Source organism: Paralichthys olivaceus, chromosome 3, assembly GCF_024713975.1.
Source record: "Paralichthys olivaceus isolate ysfri-2021 chromosome 3, ASM2471397v2, whole genome shotgun sequence".
Taxonomy (NCBI): Eukaryota; Metazoa; Chordata; class Actinopteri; order Pleuronectiformes; family Paralichthyidae; genus Paralichthys; species Paralichthys olivaceus.
The window spans coordinates 27,581,050-27,600,010 of NC_091095.1; the positions used below are offsets into that span (position 1 = coordinate 27,581,050).

At 44.5% G+C, this 18,961-nt stretch overlaps 1 protein-coding gene across 1 annotated transcript; it reads right to left on the reverse strand.

The window, feature by feature from the left end:
• Positions 1-2,885: 2,885 nt before the first annotated feature.
• LOC138407274 (tissue factor-like) lies at positions 2,886-17,650 on the reverse strand. The gene is made up of 5 exons (XM_069522666.1): positions 17,452-17,650; positions 15,789-15,894; positions 15,061-15,254; positions 3,392-3,573; positions 2,886-3,297 (listed from the first exon to the last, which is right to left on the reverse strand). Exons 1-5 carry the CDS (start codon positions 17,513-17,515, stop codon positions 3,196-3,198), a joined length of 648 nt encoding a protein of 215 aa, XP_069378767.1. The 5' UTR covers positions 17,516-17,650; the 3' UTR covers positions 2,886-3,195.
• Between the last annotated feature and the right edge of the window lie 1,311 nt (positions 17,651-18,961).

Consider the following 18,961-nt stretch of genomic DNA (forward strand, 5'->3'; position numbering starts at 1 on the left):
ACGAGCACCCATAAACCTATCGGTAGCTGAGCACATGACTCTGTGTCCTGCATGAACTAACACAATGCTTCATTAGTCACAATTCAAGTTCAGGATTTCTACGATGACATTCTCACTTTAAACCTCATTTAAAGTATCTTGAATTGAGGCAAATAAAGCTGACCTTGAATTATGATCAGTCACAATCAAATTGTCATATATCACAAATCATAAACTGGATTTATTTTCATAATTAATTATGGATAAAATTACAAAGTATGTTGCAGAAATCTGAAATGGATATCTATATAATTGAGCATTGTACAAGTTACATTGTACAAGTACATGTTCTACTGAATAAGGGATCAGCCACTTGCTATCTGTAAACCCCCAACCCCCAAGTGAATCTCCTTATATTATGCTAGGTGTTGTTTGGGCAAAGAAAAAATTAAAAGAAAAAAAGTCTAATTTTTGCATTTTAGCAGGTGCTCTTAATAAAAATGTTCCCTTTTTAGCACCATGCATCTTATCCACTGAAATATCTGTCTCTGTATTTTTAACAGTTCATCAGAGAGGATGATGGGAGCTCATATGTAGTCAGTGGGAGTGGGGTGGTAAGCGATCCTGACACCACTCACAAGGACAGTGTTCCTCAGTCCTGGCAGCTCTACTCCAGTCCTGTCAATCACACAATAGGAGGCGTGGCTTACTTCCAGGTCACTGAGCATAAGATGACAGTCACCTTCATGCAGACTAATGGGAAATGTGTTTACCGCACAGAGCTGCCAAAACGTATAGTCAGAAGTAATGGAATGCTCTAAAACTGAAGATATGATTACTGATATCTTTGGGCGATGGCATGTTACTATTAAGTGAAATGTGTATATTCATAGTATTTTGTACTGTATGTAATGTTTTACACATGTAACAAAATATAAACTGTTTTATGTCTTTTGTTGTGCATTGTATTTCATGATGGAGGCCTCAATGTGCAGGATGAATTATAGCTCTACTTTCATACAAGTAAGTAGTAGTGCAATAGTAGAGCCAAGTAGAGCATTGTTAGGTTTGCAACCAAAACATCTGCTCTGCCATTTTCACTCAAAATTGGACCAAATTAATATTTGATTGTCATATTACTGCTTTTATTTGTTCAAGTTTTTATTTACTTTGCTTGCTTTTCAGTCAAAGCACTTCCGTTTTTTTAAAGTGCTATATGAATAAAGTGTATTACTAGTAGTAGTAGTAGTAGTATCAATATTATTATTATTATTATAGTATTCAAGTGAGTTTACTATGAGTGAGTGACGACAACAAGTTTCTGGAATCAGTGTGGGCGCCCATCTGCCTTGACTAGAGGAGAATAATGGAGGAGAGGAGAGATGAGTGGATAAGAGGGGAGAGAAGAGAGAGAGAGAGACAGAGAGAGACTGTTGTCATAAAAATATAAATATAATGAATAGTGATACATTGAGATGCAATTATATTATTAATAATAACAGTTTATCATCATCATCATAATCATAATATGGTGGTAGTATTAGTAGTGAAATTTGGAGAGAGAGGGAGAGAGATAGAGAGATGGAAGCACAAACAATGGACTTTAGTTACATGAAGTAATATGAGAAAAATATGGGGCCACAGGCACAGTTCAGTGCATGTTGGGAGTTGTAGAAGAAAATTGTTGTTGTTTTCTCTATTTCTTTTGATATTTTTATGCACCTTTCAAGTTCCTGCTTTTCTTCATGACATCGATCTTTGTGTTTACTGTATCTACTTTCCCAGGAGGATGGCTTTTGAGACAGCTTTCCTGCTGCTTCCCCAAACCTTTTATAGTTTGTTTTGGGGACATTGAGCAAGCCCGCTGTAGATGACCTGAGGGAATGATTCGTAACATATTCCGATAAACAGTCAGAGATGTATGACGGTGCTGTACCATTAAGAGAATTAAAAACAAGTAAATAATTTTAAAATCAATCCTCAGTGATGCTAGAAGCCAGTGTAAAGACACTAAAATAAGAGTAATATGGAATCTTTTCCTATTTCTCATTAAAACCATGGCTGCTGAATTTTGCAAAAGCTGTAGGCGATCGATGGATTTTTTCGGTAATCCTGAATATAGTGCATTACAGTAGTCCAGGCGAGAAAGTATAAAAGCATGAATCAACTTTTTGGCAGTTTCCAAAGTGAGGTACAGTCTTACTCTTGCAATGTTTCTTAAATGATAAAAGGCAATCTTTGTGACATTGTTTATGTGTGGATTAAAATCTAGTCCTGAGTAACACCCAGGTTCTTTATTTTTGATTTGTTTTGCTGCTCCAACTTTGCTGATAATCTTTTGTCCTTGAACATCAGTACCAATTACAAGATTTTCAGTTTTATTTTCACAGGCAATTTATAACTTGGTTTGGCGCATCAGAGTCATCTGGCACTAAATAAGGGAAGACACATGATGGATCAGATTTTTCTAACAAAAAGTAATTTATAAAGAACTAAAACAAAAAAGAAATTCAACTGATAAGGCTGACAGGAACTGAATTCCAGACCAAAACAAGATCAAATTAATGCTACAGAAATCAAAACTCATCTGAATGGCAGGATGAGCATGGCTATTATTATATGAGGCAGTGGCCAGCTACCTCTACTTCACTGATGGTCCCCAGCTCCAGTTAATGTAAAACTTAGAGAGTTTTAGATAAAGGACCCGTGCGTAGCAACCTAACAAAAACCAGTGCCATGTTTAGATGACTAAATTACGAGTTTTGATTTGCATATGATGCTTGCATCTTTTGAAGAGAGCCATGTGGTATATCTAGACATACTCCCAGACCAGCCAACCATTTTATTTAACCCAAGAAGGGACATTGCGATTGACTGCTTTTTTTTCAGCTACACCCACACACACACACACACACAGCAATACACCCAGTGTCCTGTCAGATCCGGCTTTAACTGATTCTTTGCTTTGCCACGAATAAAACAGGGTATATAGGGATACATCCTGTTTCCATCCTTTCGCACAACTTTCATTTCAATTCCATTTAGATGCTCCAGTCTATTCATGTAGAAAATAACACTGTTGACATCAAGAAGCTATAGAGATTTTAACTGCATGCTTGGTTTTGAGCAAAAATACTTCACAATGTCTTATTTGGTGTGTAAGTTCACACAGAATACCAATGAAAAGTAAATGCCACCAAAACTTCAGTGTCAGGACTAGACTACTGCTGTGTGTGTTGCTCTCCACTGACGCATCTGGCATACAGGCAAGTCCAGATCAGTCAGTTCTATTAAATTGGTCTTAGAGATGTGGACTTTCTGCAGAAAACACAGAATGGAAAACATGCAGTTTGTAATGAGTAAAAATGTATGCCTGTTTGAGACCGATATCGTGATGTCTCCTTTTACTCACCTTTCCAGTGCTTTTGTTTTTCCGATAGGTGACTTTATAGTGCAGCTGGTCAGCAAAGATGTCCCTGATGTTCAGCTGGTGGCCATCTTTAAACAGGGCGGTGAGTGGGTCAGTCACATACAGGGTGGTTTTCTTTTGGCTTTCAATCACCTCCAGCTTGAAGTCAGGTTTGCCTATCTCAGCTGTGGAGAAGGGAGGGAGACTGTCACCTGTGCATGTACACCACTGTATCTCTGTTAAAATGTAAGCCTATTTCTTATGTTCTCAGGTTACATGACTGTAAATGTTGTTTACTCTTAGCGACAAAAGAGGGCGCAAGAGCACACACAATAATTAATGTGATGAATGTTCATGTATTGTATGTGACCTAATGGACTTCCCGTACATGGACATTTTTATGCGTGACTTTTCATATTCCAGTCAGTCCGCGCTCAACCCAACTGGCAGATGGCCACATTTCATTGTTCCTAGATAAATGTCCTTAAATGAGAGAAGTCGTCAGACTCCTTCCTACGCATTGTCAGCAGCACCACTCTGCTGATAAAACTCAACAGGTTATGGGCCCAGGAGACGTTTGGAGGAGAAAATAGTCGACGAAAGCCAAGAAAGTTGCAACGGATCGCGTGCTGAAGAAGGCTGCTAACCTGAGGAGAGGGGCAAGCTAGCATGGCAGAGCAACGAAGGGCAAGTAGCAGCAGGCTACATCGACAGGTATTCGACGGCGACGAGGTTTGCCTCATACTTTGGTATGAAGTTTGGGAAACTAAATTGTTGGGACACTTTCGTTTATTAGGGCTGAAAGACACTGTGTTGAATGAGCCAGTAACAGAAGCTGAAATAGCAGCAGATCCTGATAAAAACGCGGACACTTATGCAGAGTTGATCCTACTGCTGGATGACAAAAGTCTGTCTCTGGTAATGAGAGATGCGCAAGATGATGGCAGAAAAGCATTACATATTCTGAGAGAATATTATGCAGGGAAGGGAAAGCCTCGTATAATTAGTTTGTACACCACACTGACCTCACTTCAAAAGTCCATCGGCGAAAGTGTAATGGACTATATCATTAGAGCAGAGACCGCCATAACTGCTCTGAGAAGCGCGGGAGAAACGCTGGGGGACAGTTTGCTGGTGGCTATGGTGCTGTAGGGATTGCCAGAGAGCTTCAAGCCATTCGCAATTCATGTGGTGCACACCTACGACAACATCACATTTGCTGACTTCAAGACCAAATTGCGGAGTTTTGAGGAAACCGAGAACATCAGAGCAACCGGGTCGAACGACGACAGCGTGATGAAGACCCAGGGGAGAACCGGACGGCGACCTCCCAGTAGCAGCGCACATGGACCAGGCAAAGACGACAGGGAGATGGTGTGCTTCAAGTGCGGGACCAAGGGGCACCGAGCGAGAGCGTCTCGACAGAAGACGTGGTGTAGTGTTTGCAAAAATGACACACACATGCAGACGAAAAGACAAAGACAGAGACCGAAGGGACGGCGTGAGCAAAGTGTCGGAGAATGCTGAGGTAAAGGAGGACTTCGCGTTCAAGATGGTGGACGGACGGGCCAGTGACCAGCGGCAGCCGGCGCGCACCATCCAGGAGAGGGGCCTGATGGTGGACACCAGGGCCACATCCCACGTCATCAACGACATCGCCTTGTTCACAAGTTTCGACAGCACCTTCAGGCCGGAGACTCACAGCGTCGAGTTGGCTGATGGGACCAGATGCAGCGGCGTCGCTCAGCGGAGAGGCACGGCAGTGGTTACCCTCATCGACAGCAGTGGACGGCGGTGCAATGCGAAACTGTTGGACGCTCTGTATGTGCCGTCATACCCGCAGAACATTTTCTTAGTGAAGGCAGCAACCACGAATGGGTCTACAGTCGTCTTCAAAGAAAGCAATGATGTCTTGATAACCAGATATGGTACCAGGTTTGACATTCATGTGTTTGGCAGGTTGTACTACCTGCACACTGAGATTGAGTCCACTGATGATAAGTGTAATGCAACCCACGACATCCAAGCATGGCATGAGATACTAGGCCACTGTAATTATGATGATGTGCTTAGGTTACATGATGTTGTTGATGGTATGCAGATCAAGGGGAAAATGAGTAAGCCTGAGCAAGTGTGAAGTGTGTATTCAAGGGAAGTTTACACAAACTAGAAATAGGAATCCCGATGCCAGAGCAAAGGCTCCTTTAGAAATGATACACACAGACCTTGCAGGTCCAATAGCCACTGAGTCATTAGATGGGTACAAATATGCACAGTCTTTTACTGATGATTATTCAAATACAGTGTTTGTTTACTTTCTAAAGAAAAAGAGTGATGCAGTGCAGGCAACTGAAAAATTCCTTGCAGATGTATCCCGTTATGGGAAGGTGAAGTGTATGCGATCTGATAATGGAACTGAGTTCACAGGTGGTGATTTCCAGGCGCTGCTGAGGAAAAGCAAAATTAGGCATGAGACGACAGCTCCGTACTCACCGCACCAAAATGGAACAGCAGAACGTGGGTGGCGTACTCTTTTCGAGATGGGGAGGTGCATGCTAATTGAAAGTGAGTTACCAAAACACCTTTGGCACTACGCAGTACAAACAGCCGCAATGGTACGCAACAGATGCTTGAACAAGCGCACAGGGCTGACTCCTTACGAGATGTTGACAAACAAAAAGCCCAATGTGTCCAGAATGCAACGATTTGGGTCTGTTTGCTACACTTATAAGCAGGAAAAGGGGAAGCTTGACTCAAGGTGTGATCAGGGGCGTTTTGTGGGGTACGACAAAAATAGCCCAGCGTATTTAGTGTATCACTCAAATACAAACAAAGTGCAAAAACACAGGCTGGTGAAATTTGTGAGCAAAACAGCTTCAGAAAAACAAACACAGACAGATGAGCCAGATCTAATTGATGACAGTGTGGGCACAGAGTCAGGACTAGGGGGACGCAGGGGGTCAACAGGAGTGCAGAAAAGGCTCTAGAGCAAAATGAACCCGGTGAAAGTCCAGATTGCGATAGTCCAAGGGCAGCAAATGAGTCTACTGAGAGTAGGCGGTATCCAACAAGAGAAAGGAGGGCACCAAATTACTGAGGCGAATTTGTGACAGAAGACAGTGATAGTGACGGGATGCATGTCACAGTAGACTACTGCTGCAGAGCAGTTTGTGGCATTCCGCAAACTTATGGTGAAGCAATGCAGTCAGACAATTCAAAAGAATGGAGAAAAGCAATGAATGAGGAAATCCAGTCTCTAAATGAGAATAAAACCTTTACCCCGACAACACTACCCGTGGGCAAGAAACCAGTGGGGGGTAGGTGGGTTTACGCAATCAAGTCTGGTGTAGATGGGAATGACCAGTACAAAGCTCGATTTGTCGCCAAGGGCTACAGCCAGAAAATGGGTGTAGACTATGGGGAAACGTTTTCACCTACAGCAGATCTAACCAGTGTTAGAATTTTGCTACAGAAGGCAGTGCAGGAAAATTTACTGGTCCACCAAATGGACGTGAAAACCGCGTTCTTACACGCCCCCATAGACCACGAAATCTACATCAATCCACCAGAGGGCTATGAAGAAAAAGAGGGTGTAGTCTATAGGCTAGAGAAATCGCTTTATGGTCTCAAACAGTCTGAAAGAAACTGGAACAGGGTTTTACATGATTGCTTAACTGAAAATGGTTTCACACAAAACCAAGCTGACCACTGTGTTTATTCTCAAGAGTCTAAAGAAGGGAAAGTGATCTTAATTGTGTGGGTAGATGACTTGATCATCGCTGCAAGCGATGAAGGAAAACTGAAAAAGGTGAAAGGGATGCTTGCAAAGCAATTCAAGATGAAAGATTTGGGGCAACTCAAACATTTTCTTGGTATTGATTTTGATTTTTCTGATGAATGCATTAAGATGTCACAAGAGAAGTACACTCACAAAATTCTACAGCGTTTCAACATGTCAGAATGCAGGGTGAGAGATACTCCTTGTGAGCAAAAGCTCGAATACAGTAATAATGCAGTAAAAATGACAGATATCAGGATGTACAGAGAGGCCGTGGGCAGTCTGATATACCTGACGACCTGCACTAGGCCTGATCTGAGTTTTGTGGTGAGCAGGCTGTCACAGTACCTAGATGAGCCTACAGAGGAGCAATGGGTTACTGTGAAGCATGTCCTGCGATACCTTAAAGGTACAGCAGACAAAGGTTTAACCTTTAGGAGAAGCACTGAGAATCTTGGTATGAAAGCCTACAGTGATGCAGACTGGGCGGCTGATACCAGTGATCGCCGCAGTACCACAGGATACTGTGTTAGTCTTAGTGAAAACAGTGCACTTGTTTCATGGAAGACAAAGAAGCAACCTACTGTTGCACTTTCCACATGCGAAGCAGAGTATATGGCACTTGCTTCTACTGTTCAGGAATGCCTTTACCTAGAACAATTACTGGAGAATATGGATGGTTACCAATACACACAAACGGTAATACACGAAGACAATCAGGGGACGATTGCTCTTGCCAGAAATCCTGTGAATAGAAAGCGTTGTAAACACATAGACATTAGGTATCACTTTATTAGGTCTACTGTGAATGAGGGTAAGGTGAATTTAATGTACTGTGCTACTGATGAAATGGTCGCTGATGTGATGACGAAGCCTGTCAGCAAGTTCAAACTGGGAAAGTTTGCAGGTCTTCTTTTTGGTGACTAATATGTGTAAGCCAAAGGTACACATTTGTTCAATCTTGTTTTGGTGTTTTTGTGTTACCAACCTGAGTACAAGTGGGGGTGTTAAAATGTAAGCCTATTTCTTATGTTCTCAGGTTACATGACTGTAAATGTTGTTTACTCTTAGCGACACAAGAGGGCGCAAGAGCACACACAATAATTAATGTGATGAATGTTCATGTATTGTATGTGACCTAATGGACTTCCCGTACATGGACATTTTTATGCGTGACTTTTCATATTCCAGTCAGTCCGCGCTCAACCCAACTGGCAGATGGCCACATTTCATTGTTCCTAAATAAATGTCCTTAAATGAGAGAAGTCGTCAGACTCCTTCCTACGCATCGTCAGCAGCACCACTCTGCTGATAAAACTCAACAATCTCTCATGGAAGTTACCATTTTAATTATGTTAGAGGCCAAAAAATTGTGAGCATTGACAACGCTGAAGCCATTTTTAGATATGACAGGTAAAGTGAGCAGTATTGGCTACAGAGTTTACCCATAGTCTGACTTTCAAACATGCACAAAACAACAGGAGGTTCTCTGCACAGACATGTTCACAACAGCAACACACACACAAACACTCTCTCTCACAGTGCTTTCACATTGAACGGAAGCGCATTGCATTCACTTGAAAAAAAAAAAAACTCTGTTTACAATGCATGTCTAAATCAATATTTTTTTCAGTTTTTCTGAATTTTTTTTCTCCATTTTTTGGAGTAATTTTTCTTCTGTTTTTCGGACTATTTTTTTTTTCTGCGTTTAGAGAGCATTTGAAACAATAGACGCTTTCATTCCTTTATTGAGAGCTAGATGTAATGGAAACAAACATGACCTGCTTGTTTAGTTTAATCAAGTTTTACTTTGATCTGGGTTTAAGACACTGGGAGATAGTCCTGTCTTTAAGTCATATAGATGGTATTATCATTAGTTTGTCGAATCTACGCAGGCACCTGAGGACTTTGCGGTTGCTCAGAAGGAAAGCCCATTCAGATCTGCTGAAATGGGGCATGTATGTGCGGGCAGGAGTCACCATAGGTCCATGGGAGTCACTTGCAGGTTGGAGGTTCCGAGGGAGTTCGAAGTATCTCGATAATTCAGAAATTCAGAAAAAAAACTACTCCGAAAAACAGATAAGAATTACTGCGAAAAACAGAAAAAAAAAAATTGTCAGAAAAACAGAAAAAAATATTCAAAAAAACAAACCAAAAAACAAATTACTCAGAAAAAACTGTTTTTTTTTTTTTTCAAGTGAATGCAATACACTTCCGTAGAATTCTCCTGAAATTCTACGGACATTATACTAGGAGGCCAGGAGGAGAAAGTCTGCAAAAACTGGGGAGCGTCTCACTTGGACATTTGCATTCACACATGCACCTCCTCTGGCAAATATACTGAGGAACTGCTGAGTTCGGTGCATGTCAGAAAGCAGCTTGAGAAAGACAGAGCTGAGCTGCAACAAGAGGTCATTGGGAAGGACCGGAGCCCTGACGGGCTCTGGGACAATTTAACAGCTGTTATTTCCAACACATTTTGTCTGTGGTGATTTCTGTTTGGTGTTTTGTTGTGGTGTCTCTCCCCCTCCCCTTTTCTGTTTTTCTCAGTGCAGGTTGTGTGTGTGGCAAGGGGGCGTGGCTGGTTCCTGGCTGCAGCGACGAGGCGCACCTGATCTCTATCACCTCATCATCCCCACAATAAAAGCCTGGTCCTGACTCCACTCCTGTGCCAGATTATTCCGTCCCGTCCGGTATCTTCATGTGCTATCGATGTCCTCGACTCCCGTGTTCGTTTCATGGATATTCACTAACAACTCGTATCTCCTTCCTTCCACCCAGCCTTTCCGTGCGCCTCGCTGCTCCTCCATTCATCCTCGTCTCACCCTGGATCTTCGAGCCAGCCTGCACCCTGCCACCCCAGCCTGCTCCTGTTTTGTGTTCGTATTAATAAACTCTGTTAAACCGCAAACCACCAGTCCGCGTCTGCTTTGGGGTCCAACTCAGTAACCAAGCCTAACAGAATAATCTGGCCAAAAATGGACCCCGCGGATGCGGAAAGACTCAGACAAGCTCTCTCGTCCCAAGGAACTCGTGTTGGGCAGCACGAGAGAGCCCTGAACGAGGTAATGGAGACTCTACAGAACCTTACCTCCAACGTGGCACTGATCGGTGGCCGCATGGAACAGCTCACTACTCACCTCTCCACGCTGACGACTCCGGCGCTCGCTCCCGCTCCCGCTCCAGTTCCAGCATCTCCACCAGCAGCTTCTCCGGTCGCTCTTCCCACACAGCCCCGGGAACCGTTCATCCCCACACCCGCCAGGTTTGCAGGGCAGTTAGGCTCAGGTAGACAATTCCTCCATCAGTGCAGCCTCGTATTCGACCAGCAGCCGTTAACATACTCCACAGACAAGTCGCGGATTGCCTTCGTCATGAGTTTGTTGTCGGAGAGAGCCGCGGCTTGGGCTGTTGCCATTTCCCGCAGCAATTCGCCGATTTGTTTTTCTTTTTCCTCGTTCACCGAGGAATTCCTAAAAGTTTTTGACCATCCTCTGCGTAGTAAGGAGGCCAGTAGCCGGCTCCTTTCTCTTCGTCAGGGAGAGAAATCCGTGGCGGACCACTCGATCGACTTCCGCATTCTAGCGATCGATAGTGGCTGGGATGAGCAAGCGCTTCAGGGGGTTTTTCTCCGGGGATTAAGGGACGAGCTGAGGGATGAGTTGGCCGCTCGTGACGAGACGACCTCTCTAGATGAGTTGTTTTCATTAGCTACACGTTTAGATAATCGTCTCCGCGAGCGGCGCAGGGAGAGATCCGGTAGGGCGAGCCATACCCCTCCCGTGATGCGGACAATGAGCCCTCACCATCGGGGGCTTGCGCCCTCTCCGCTGCCGACGTCCTCCTCGAACAGGATTCCTCCTGGATCTACACCTGCTCTCCTCGACATCGAGGAACCTATGCACCTGGGGAGGATGAGACTCACACCTACGGAGCGTCAACGTCGCCATCTCCTTGGACTCTGCCTTTACTGTGGCCTGGACGGTCATCGGATTACGCTCTGCCCATCTCGGCCAAAAGGGGGGGCTCACCAGCCACAAGAGGAGCACTGGTGAGCCATTCTGCTGTTGTTTCGTCTCCTCCTCGCCTGACTCTGCAAGGTACTGTGTCTTGGGATCAGACCTCCCTTCCGTTGTCTATTTTAGTTGATTCTGGGGCAGATGACAATTTTATTGACTCCGAACTGGTTACCCAGTCCAAAATTCCCTCTCAGCTCCTGCCGCAGCCTAAGAGGGTGTTCGCCCTGGATGGTAGACTCCTAGCTAAAGTTACTCATCGCACTATTCCCATTTCTCTTCAGCTCTCCGGAAATCATCATGAAGCTATATCTTTTTATGTTATCCCATCTCCGGTTTCCCCAGTAGTGTTAGGTCTCCCTTGGTTAAAACTTCACAATCCTCACATTGACTGGTCCTCCTCCTCCATCACTAATTGGAGTTCATTTTGTCACTCTCACTGTCTACACTCCGCCTTTCCTTCCACTCTGACTACCGCACCTTCTCCGCCCACGCCAGTGGATCTCAGTTTGGTTCCTGCCGAATACCATCACCTCCAGGAGGTATTCAGTAAGGAGTTAGCAGTAGCTCTTCCTCCCCATAGACCTTATGACTGCAGTATAGATCTGCTACCTGGCGCCCCTTTTCCTTCCAGTAAAATGTATAATTTATCTAGACCAGAGAGAGAGGCCATGGAGACCTATATCACAGACTCATTGGCTACAGGACTTATTCGTCCTTCTTCTTCACCATTGGGGGCAGGGTTTTTTTTTGTGGAGAAGAAGGACAAATCACTTCGCCCGTGCATTGATTTTAGGGGCCTCAATGATATCACGGTCAAGAACAAATATCCCCTCCCACTCATTGACTCTGCCTTCGGTCCCCTGCATAAGGCCACTATATTCTCCAAGTTGGACCTTCGCAACGCTTACCACTTAGTGAGAATTAGAGAAGGGGACGAGTGGAAGACGGGGTTTAACACTCCCCTGGGACACTTTGAATATATGGTTATGCCTTTCGGCCTCACTAATGCCCCTGCCGTGTTTCAGACTCTCATTAATGATGTGTTGAGAGATATGCTCAACAGTTTTGTGTTTGTATACCTTGATGACATTTTGATTTTTTCACGTACCACTCAGGAGCACATTCAACACGTGAACATTGTATTGAAAAGACTCCTAGAAAACAGACTATATGTTAAAGCGGAGAAATGTAACTTTCATGTATCCTCTGTGAGCTTCTTGGGATTTATTGTGGAGAAAGGGCAAATCAAGACCGACCCTGCCAAGGTTAAGGCAGTGGCCGAATGGCCCACTCCTACATCAAGGAAGCAACTACAGAGATTTCTCGGGTTTGCCAATTTTTACCGTAGGTTCATCCGAGACTACAGCAGAGTTGCTACACCCCTCACCAGGCTCACATCGGTTAAGGTTCCTTTTGTGTGGTCACAGGCAGCCGAGGTGGCGTTCTCCAGACTCAAAGTACTATTTTCCTCTGCTCCTGTATTAATTCACCCGGATCCTGCTCTCCAGTTCATTGTGGAGGTGGATGCTTCCGACTCCGGGGTGGGGGCCGTGCTCTCTCAGCGCACCACCACGGACCTGAAGCAGCACCCTTGTGCCTTTTTCTCCCGCCAGCTCTCCCCGGCGGAAAAGAACTACGATGTGGGGAACCGGGAGCTGTTGGCGGTCGTCCTGGCCCTGCAGGAATGGAGGCACTGGCTTGAGGGTTCTACTCACCCGTTTATTGTTTGGTCTGACCATAAGAACCTGTCCTACCTGCGCACTGCCCGCAGGCTCAACTCGCGCCAGGCTCGGTGGGCGTTGTTCCTCGGGCGGTTCAACTTCACCCTCACCTACCGTCCGGGGTCGAGGAACATAAAGCCTGATGCCCTGTCACGTCAGTTTGCCCCTCCGGTTGAGGACACGTCTGGGAGCACCATACTACCATCTTCCTGTGTGGTGGGAGCAGCAGGTTGGGAGATTGAAGGTGTGGTCCAGGGGGCCCAGAGGGATCAGCCTGTCCCAGAAGGATGTCCACCCAACAGGTTGTTTGTTCCCCCGTCTGTCAGATCCCCAGTCCTTCAGTGGGGACATTCGTCCCGGATCTCCTGTCATCCTGGATGTCGCCGTACCCTGAACCTGCTGCAGCAACGCTTCTGGTGGCCCTCCATGGTGGCGGATACCAAGGCGTTTGTCGCCGCCTGTTCTGTCTGCGCCCGGAGCAAGGCGTCCCATCAGGCTCCTGCGGGATTGCTGCGCCCCCTGCCCGTCCCTCACCGCCCCTGGTCGCATATAGCGGTGGATTTTATCACAGGCCTACCCCCCTCTGAAGGGAACACCGTTATCCTGACCATAGTTGACCGATTTTCCAAATCGGCTCATTTTATTCCGCTCTCGAAGCTTCCATCCGCCCTCGAGACCGCCAACCTACTGGTCACTCATGTGTTCCGGATACATGGCATCCCCATGGACATCGTGTCGGACAGGGGGCCACAGTTCTCAGCCAGGACCTGGAAGGCGTTTTGCCAGGCGTTGGGGGCGTCGGCCAGCCTATCATCAGGATACCATCCGCAGACCAACGGCCAGACAGAACGGGCCAATCAGGATCTGGGGGCGGCCCTGCGCTGCGTGACAGCACAACACCCGGCTTCCTGGGCCATCCACCTTCCCTGGGTCGAATATGCCCACAACTCCCTGGTCTGCTCTGCCACAGGGATGTCTCCCTTCATGGCCGCCAATGGCTTCCAGCCTCCACTCTTCCCAGCCCAGGAGACTGACGTGGCAGTTCCATCCGTCCAGGCACACCTCCGACGCGCTCGTCGGGTCTGGCGCGAGGCTCGGGCAGCACTCATCCGCACCACCGCCCGCAATCAGCGATTGGCCGATCGACATCGCACCCCTGCTCCTGTGTACCTGCCAGGTCAAAAGGTCTGGTTGTCGTCGCGGGATCTACCCCTCCAGACGGAGTCCCGAAAGTTGACCCCCAGGTACATTGGACCGTATGAGGTCGATCGGGTCATTAACCCATGTGTGGTGAGACTCAAGCTTCCCCCTTCATTAAGGATCCACCCTGCTTTCCACGTCTCTCTCCTCAAGCCAGTGTCCTCTAGCCCTCTAAGCCCTCCGGCCGAGCCCCCTCCACCCACCCTGGTAATAGACAACCATCCGGCCTACACGGTAAGGGCGGTTTTGGATGTACGTCGGCGAGGGCGGGGCTACCAATATCTGGTGGATTGGGTGGGGTATGGGCCGGAGGAACGTCAATGGGTCTCCCGTGCTTTTATTCTTGACCCCACTATCCTCGCTGACTTTTACACTCGTTTCCCGGACAAGCCTGGTAGACCGCCAAGAGGCGGTTCTTGAGGGGGGGGTACTGTGGTGATTTCTGTTTGGTGTTTTGTTGTGGTGTCTCTCCCCCTCCCCTTTTCTGTTTTTCTCAGTGCAGGTTGTGTGTGTGGCAAGGGGGCGTGGCTGGTTCCTGGCTGCAGCGACGAGGCGCACCTGATCTCTATCACCTCATCATCCCCACAATAAAAGCCTGGTCCTGACTCCACTCCTGTGCCAGATTATTCCGTCCCGTCCGGTATCTTCATGTGCTATCGATGTCCTCGACTCCCGTGTTCGTTTCATGGATATTCACTAACAACTCGTATCTCCTTCCTTCCACCCAGCCTTTCCGTGCGCCTCGCTGCTCCTCCATTCATCCTCGTCTCACCCTGGATCTTCGAGCCAGCCTGCACCCTGCCACCCCAGCCTGCTCCTGTTTTGTGTTCGTATTAATAAACTCTGTTAAACCGCAAACCACCAGTCCGCGTCTGCTTTGGGGTCCAACTCAGTAACCAAGCCTAACATTGTCAATTAGAAAAAAGTCTTCACGAGTGTAGCAGAAGAACGTACTGTCTTTGTAGGGGCAGAACCGTGGTGTGCTGGTGTGAGGGGACTCAATGAGGTCAGTGGTGGCCCCCCTCGGGGTTTCGGACAGGACGTCAGCTGTGTAGTAGGCGTTCAGGTCAGTCAGAGAGCTGGACAGATCACACACTGTTTCTGTGGTCTGGATACAGTGAGGAGTCCTCTGATTGTTCCCTGAAACCCTGTAAAATTTGACAAGTTTCATATGGACATGAATGATGGATGAAAATAGTCTTATTTAGTCTATAATAGACACCAGATGAGCAATAAATTAGGTCTTAAGTCTGTCTAGTCTGAGTATCATTTATAACGCATACAGTCAGAAATAAATAATTTATTATCTGTGCAAAATAACATTGATGTGAATATACTGTGGAACAATGAGCTGAAAGAGCTGTTTGCAGCTGTTGGCATTTGTTAATTCTATTTGATTGTTGACATTGCTCTTGCCTCTTTCATTTTTCTCTTATTGAATCACAAAGGTCAATTGTCTTTTAGTTATCTTACTATTTAAAGAGCTCTGGCCTAAAATATACATTCCAGTAAAAGCTTTTACTGAATCAATAATGGAAAGACTCATTCCTGCAAGGTCACATAGCGGGAAAGTGTGAGGGCATTTGCTTTCCGTGGACACACTGACAAGATGAACGTTTCTGGGAATTAAATGCCATTTGTTAAAAGAGTTAAAGGGTGAGGGTTCGGATGCAGGTACTTACGTAGAGTACTCCACAGTGTAGCTGTAAGTGGCTGATGGTTTTGGTTCCCAGGACAAAATGGTTTTAAAGTTGGTTGATTTCCAATTTTGTGCTTGGGGATAGGAGCCTGGAAAATGAGACAATTTGTGTAAGATACTATACTAACATGATTTAAATGAAGGTTATAGTGACACACAAATGTTGACTCCTGTCATTATGAAAGAAAACAATACACCAAAGGTGTTTTATATACTTTATTAACTTATACAAGTAATTTCCATAGGTGAGCTGTACAGGGGACTGTCACACAGTGATAGGGCCTTAGTGCCATAAGTTTTAAACTATTAAAGGCCCAGTGTGTAAGATTTAAGTGAAAGGGAACTATTATTTAATGTAGAATAATTCTCATAATGTTTTCACTAGTTTATTTCATCTAAATTGTATGAATTGTAGTTTCCTTACCCCAGAAAAGGCCCTTTAAATTTAAATACTTCGAGGGGACCCTCTCTACAGAGGCCACTATGTTTTTTACATTAGTCCAGACTGAACAAACTAAACACCTTTTGAGTTTTCATGACAATTAAAGGCTGCTTCAGTTTCTTTTTCATGTTTGGAAGGAGAGCGTGAGGTGAGGGGTAATCAGTTGCAAAATGCAATTTCAACACTAGATATCACAAAATTCTACACACTGAACACTATTTAACACTAAACTACACTTTTAAGTAATAAACACTTAACACCTTAATTGAGGCCCGTCACAATATGTAGGACTACACACATTCATTAGAGAGAAAAAGCTTTGCACAAATGAGGCACTGTGGACCAGAAATAATTAAAAAAGCCACAAGTTCAGATACAGCACTTTGTCAGTGAGATAAGATAATGTTAATGTTGTGAATAGAGCACGTTGCGATTGTCAGTGTAAAATATCCTTGGTCCTATATTTTATTGGACTGACTGTTCTGTCACAACCACAAATGTGTGGTTTTTATGACTACAAAGCAGCAGTAGAAAGTGTGGCGCCCAAAGAACATAAGAGAAGGGCTGTTTTTATATCAGCAGTCTGTTACCTTACCTTACCTGAGTTGTTTAAGTCAGATCAGTCATTTCTTATTAACAACAGCTATACACTGTGGTAAGTCATTGCTGTTTCTTCGCAGTATGAGCAAATACTGAGAAGAAACAGCAGTCCCCCCCCCCCCTCATGTTACATAATGTTTTAGGTACTAACAAATACCTCAACATTAAATTGTTACAGGTAATCTTAAATTCTTAAATGTGATTTACAGCCTATAAAGCACGAGTGTCCACTGGTGTTCAAACATTTTTTTTCAAATATTAATCCTGCAAAGTGTGTAGTGACTTGTACTGAAAACTCTATAAGACATGAAAACTGTAAAGAGTATTTCTATGTGTGCCAGAAATCTAAACATAAACACTAAACGAATGACTGTATGCTGCTCCTCCAGTGACCTGTTCATGTAGATCTGTTCATGTGAATCCAACTTTACATTTGCTATACATTTACATTTTCACACTCACAATACTACAAAACAAACTGCTCCACACAGAGAATCATAGTATTTGATATTGTATGTACATATCATATGTCGCGCTACTACAATTTGACTTTAAGGTCATTTGAGAGAACGCGTGGAATGAAGGGCGAGCAGCGTGGACTCACCTGAGGCGGAGCGTGTGGAGAGAAAGAAGAGTGTAGAGACGAGAGCTGCTGTGACTGACATCATCTCCTCTGATGTATTCCTAAAGGTTCTGTTCTGTGTCTGTGCTGCTACTGAGCGAGTACCCTGTGCAGTCTGTCGATCGTCTGACTCTCTTGCTGGAAACCAGTGGTTTTAGCAACAAGCGGGGCATAGCCAAATATGGAGCATCCGGCCGTGGCGTCACCAGACTGACACAGCCACAGTATTGCAAATTACTATACAGCATGCTGTCCTGCTGAGGTCATCTGCCACGTAATCAACCTTACTGATGTATTATTAGTTATTATTGTTATTCATATTATTGTTGTTATTATTATTATTATTGTTGTTGTTGTTATTGTTGTTGTTATTATTATTTCGACGTTTTGGTCAGTCAGCATATAATTATTGGACACCAACCAATCACAGCTATGAAATCAGCTCTATTCATTCATTCATTCTCTCACTTCACCTGGCAGATTCTTTGAAATCAAGTGAAAGAAAGAAACATGGAACATCTGTAACAAATTCCAAGTAAGTAACTGAGGCTGATTTCAGAAAAACCATTGTTGCAACAAAGTCCTCAAATTACAATGCATGCTCCAAATCAAGGGCTTCTATTACCTCAACACAAAAGGCCTGATATAACAAGTTTTCTTGTTCTGTGAAGGTGAGAGACAGTTTATAGGCCAACGTTAAACAATAGTCCACCTGAGTCGCAGTGGTTTCTGTGAATATTTCTGCTACCAACACCTGAACTCTTCTTCAGTATTCAACAGTTCAACATTCATTCCACGCTGCTCTACAACCCTCACAGACAAAAGAGATCAAATAATCAGGCACATGCAAAAACTTACATATTGCAACCTTGTAATGGTTGACTTGTTATTTTTAGTGACACTGTTGCGGTGTAATGTTCAATAACATGATTCAATCTTGTGATTGAATTAAGTTTCCAAGTGTTAATAATTCAATCATATGTATTTTCCAAGTTGACGAAACTATTACACTTGAGTTCGACCAGGAACATATCAGATGCTATTATATTCCACTGTTTAAAAAAACAAATCCAGGTTTTTAAAAAAAAAAGGTGGTTTGTGATAAACAACACAATAGTTTCCCCCCAGTATTTATTGTATGCAAAATAATTCATTAGACTTATTTATCTCAAAATGAGTTTTTCATTTGGCTCAATATTTATATATTTGCTTATTATTTTAATTACCACAAGAAGTTTTAAAAAGATGTAACAGGTGGTGAATATGTTTCATAACAGATTTATAAAAATTTTAATTTGGTTGGTCAATGTTCAACCGACACAAAGATGTTGGTAATGTGACTCAAACCGAGAGGTATAGTAGGTTCAGTGTCGTCATAGTGGGAATGGAATGGATGACATGCTTCCCGATGGTATGTTGACCATACAACCCTTACTACAGCGTGAGAGAACCTAAATATTCTAGAAGCTTACAAGCTCTGACCAGGTCGATG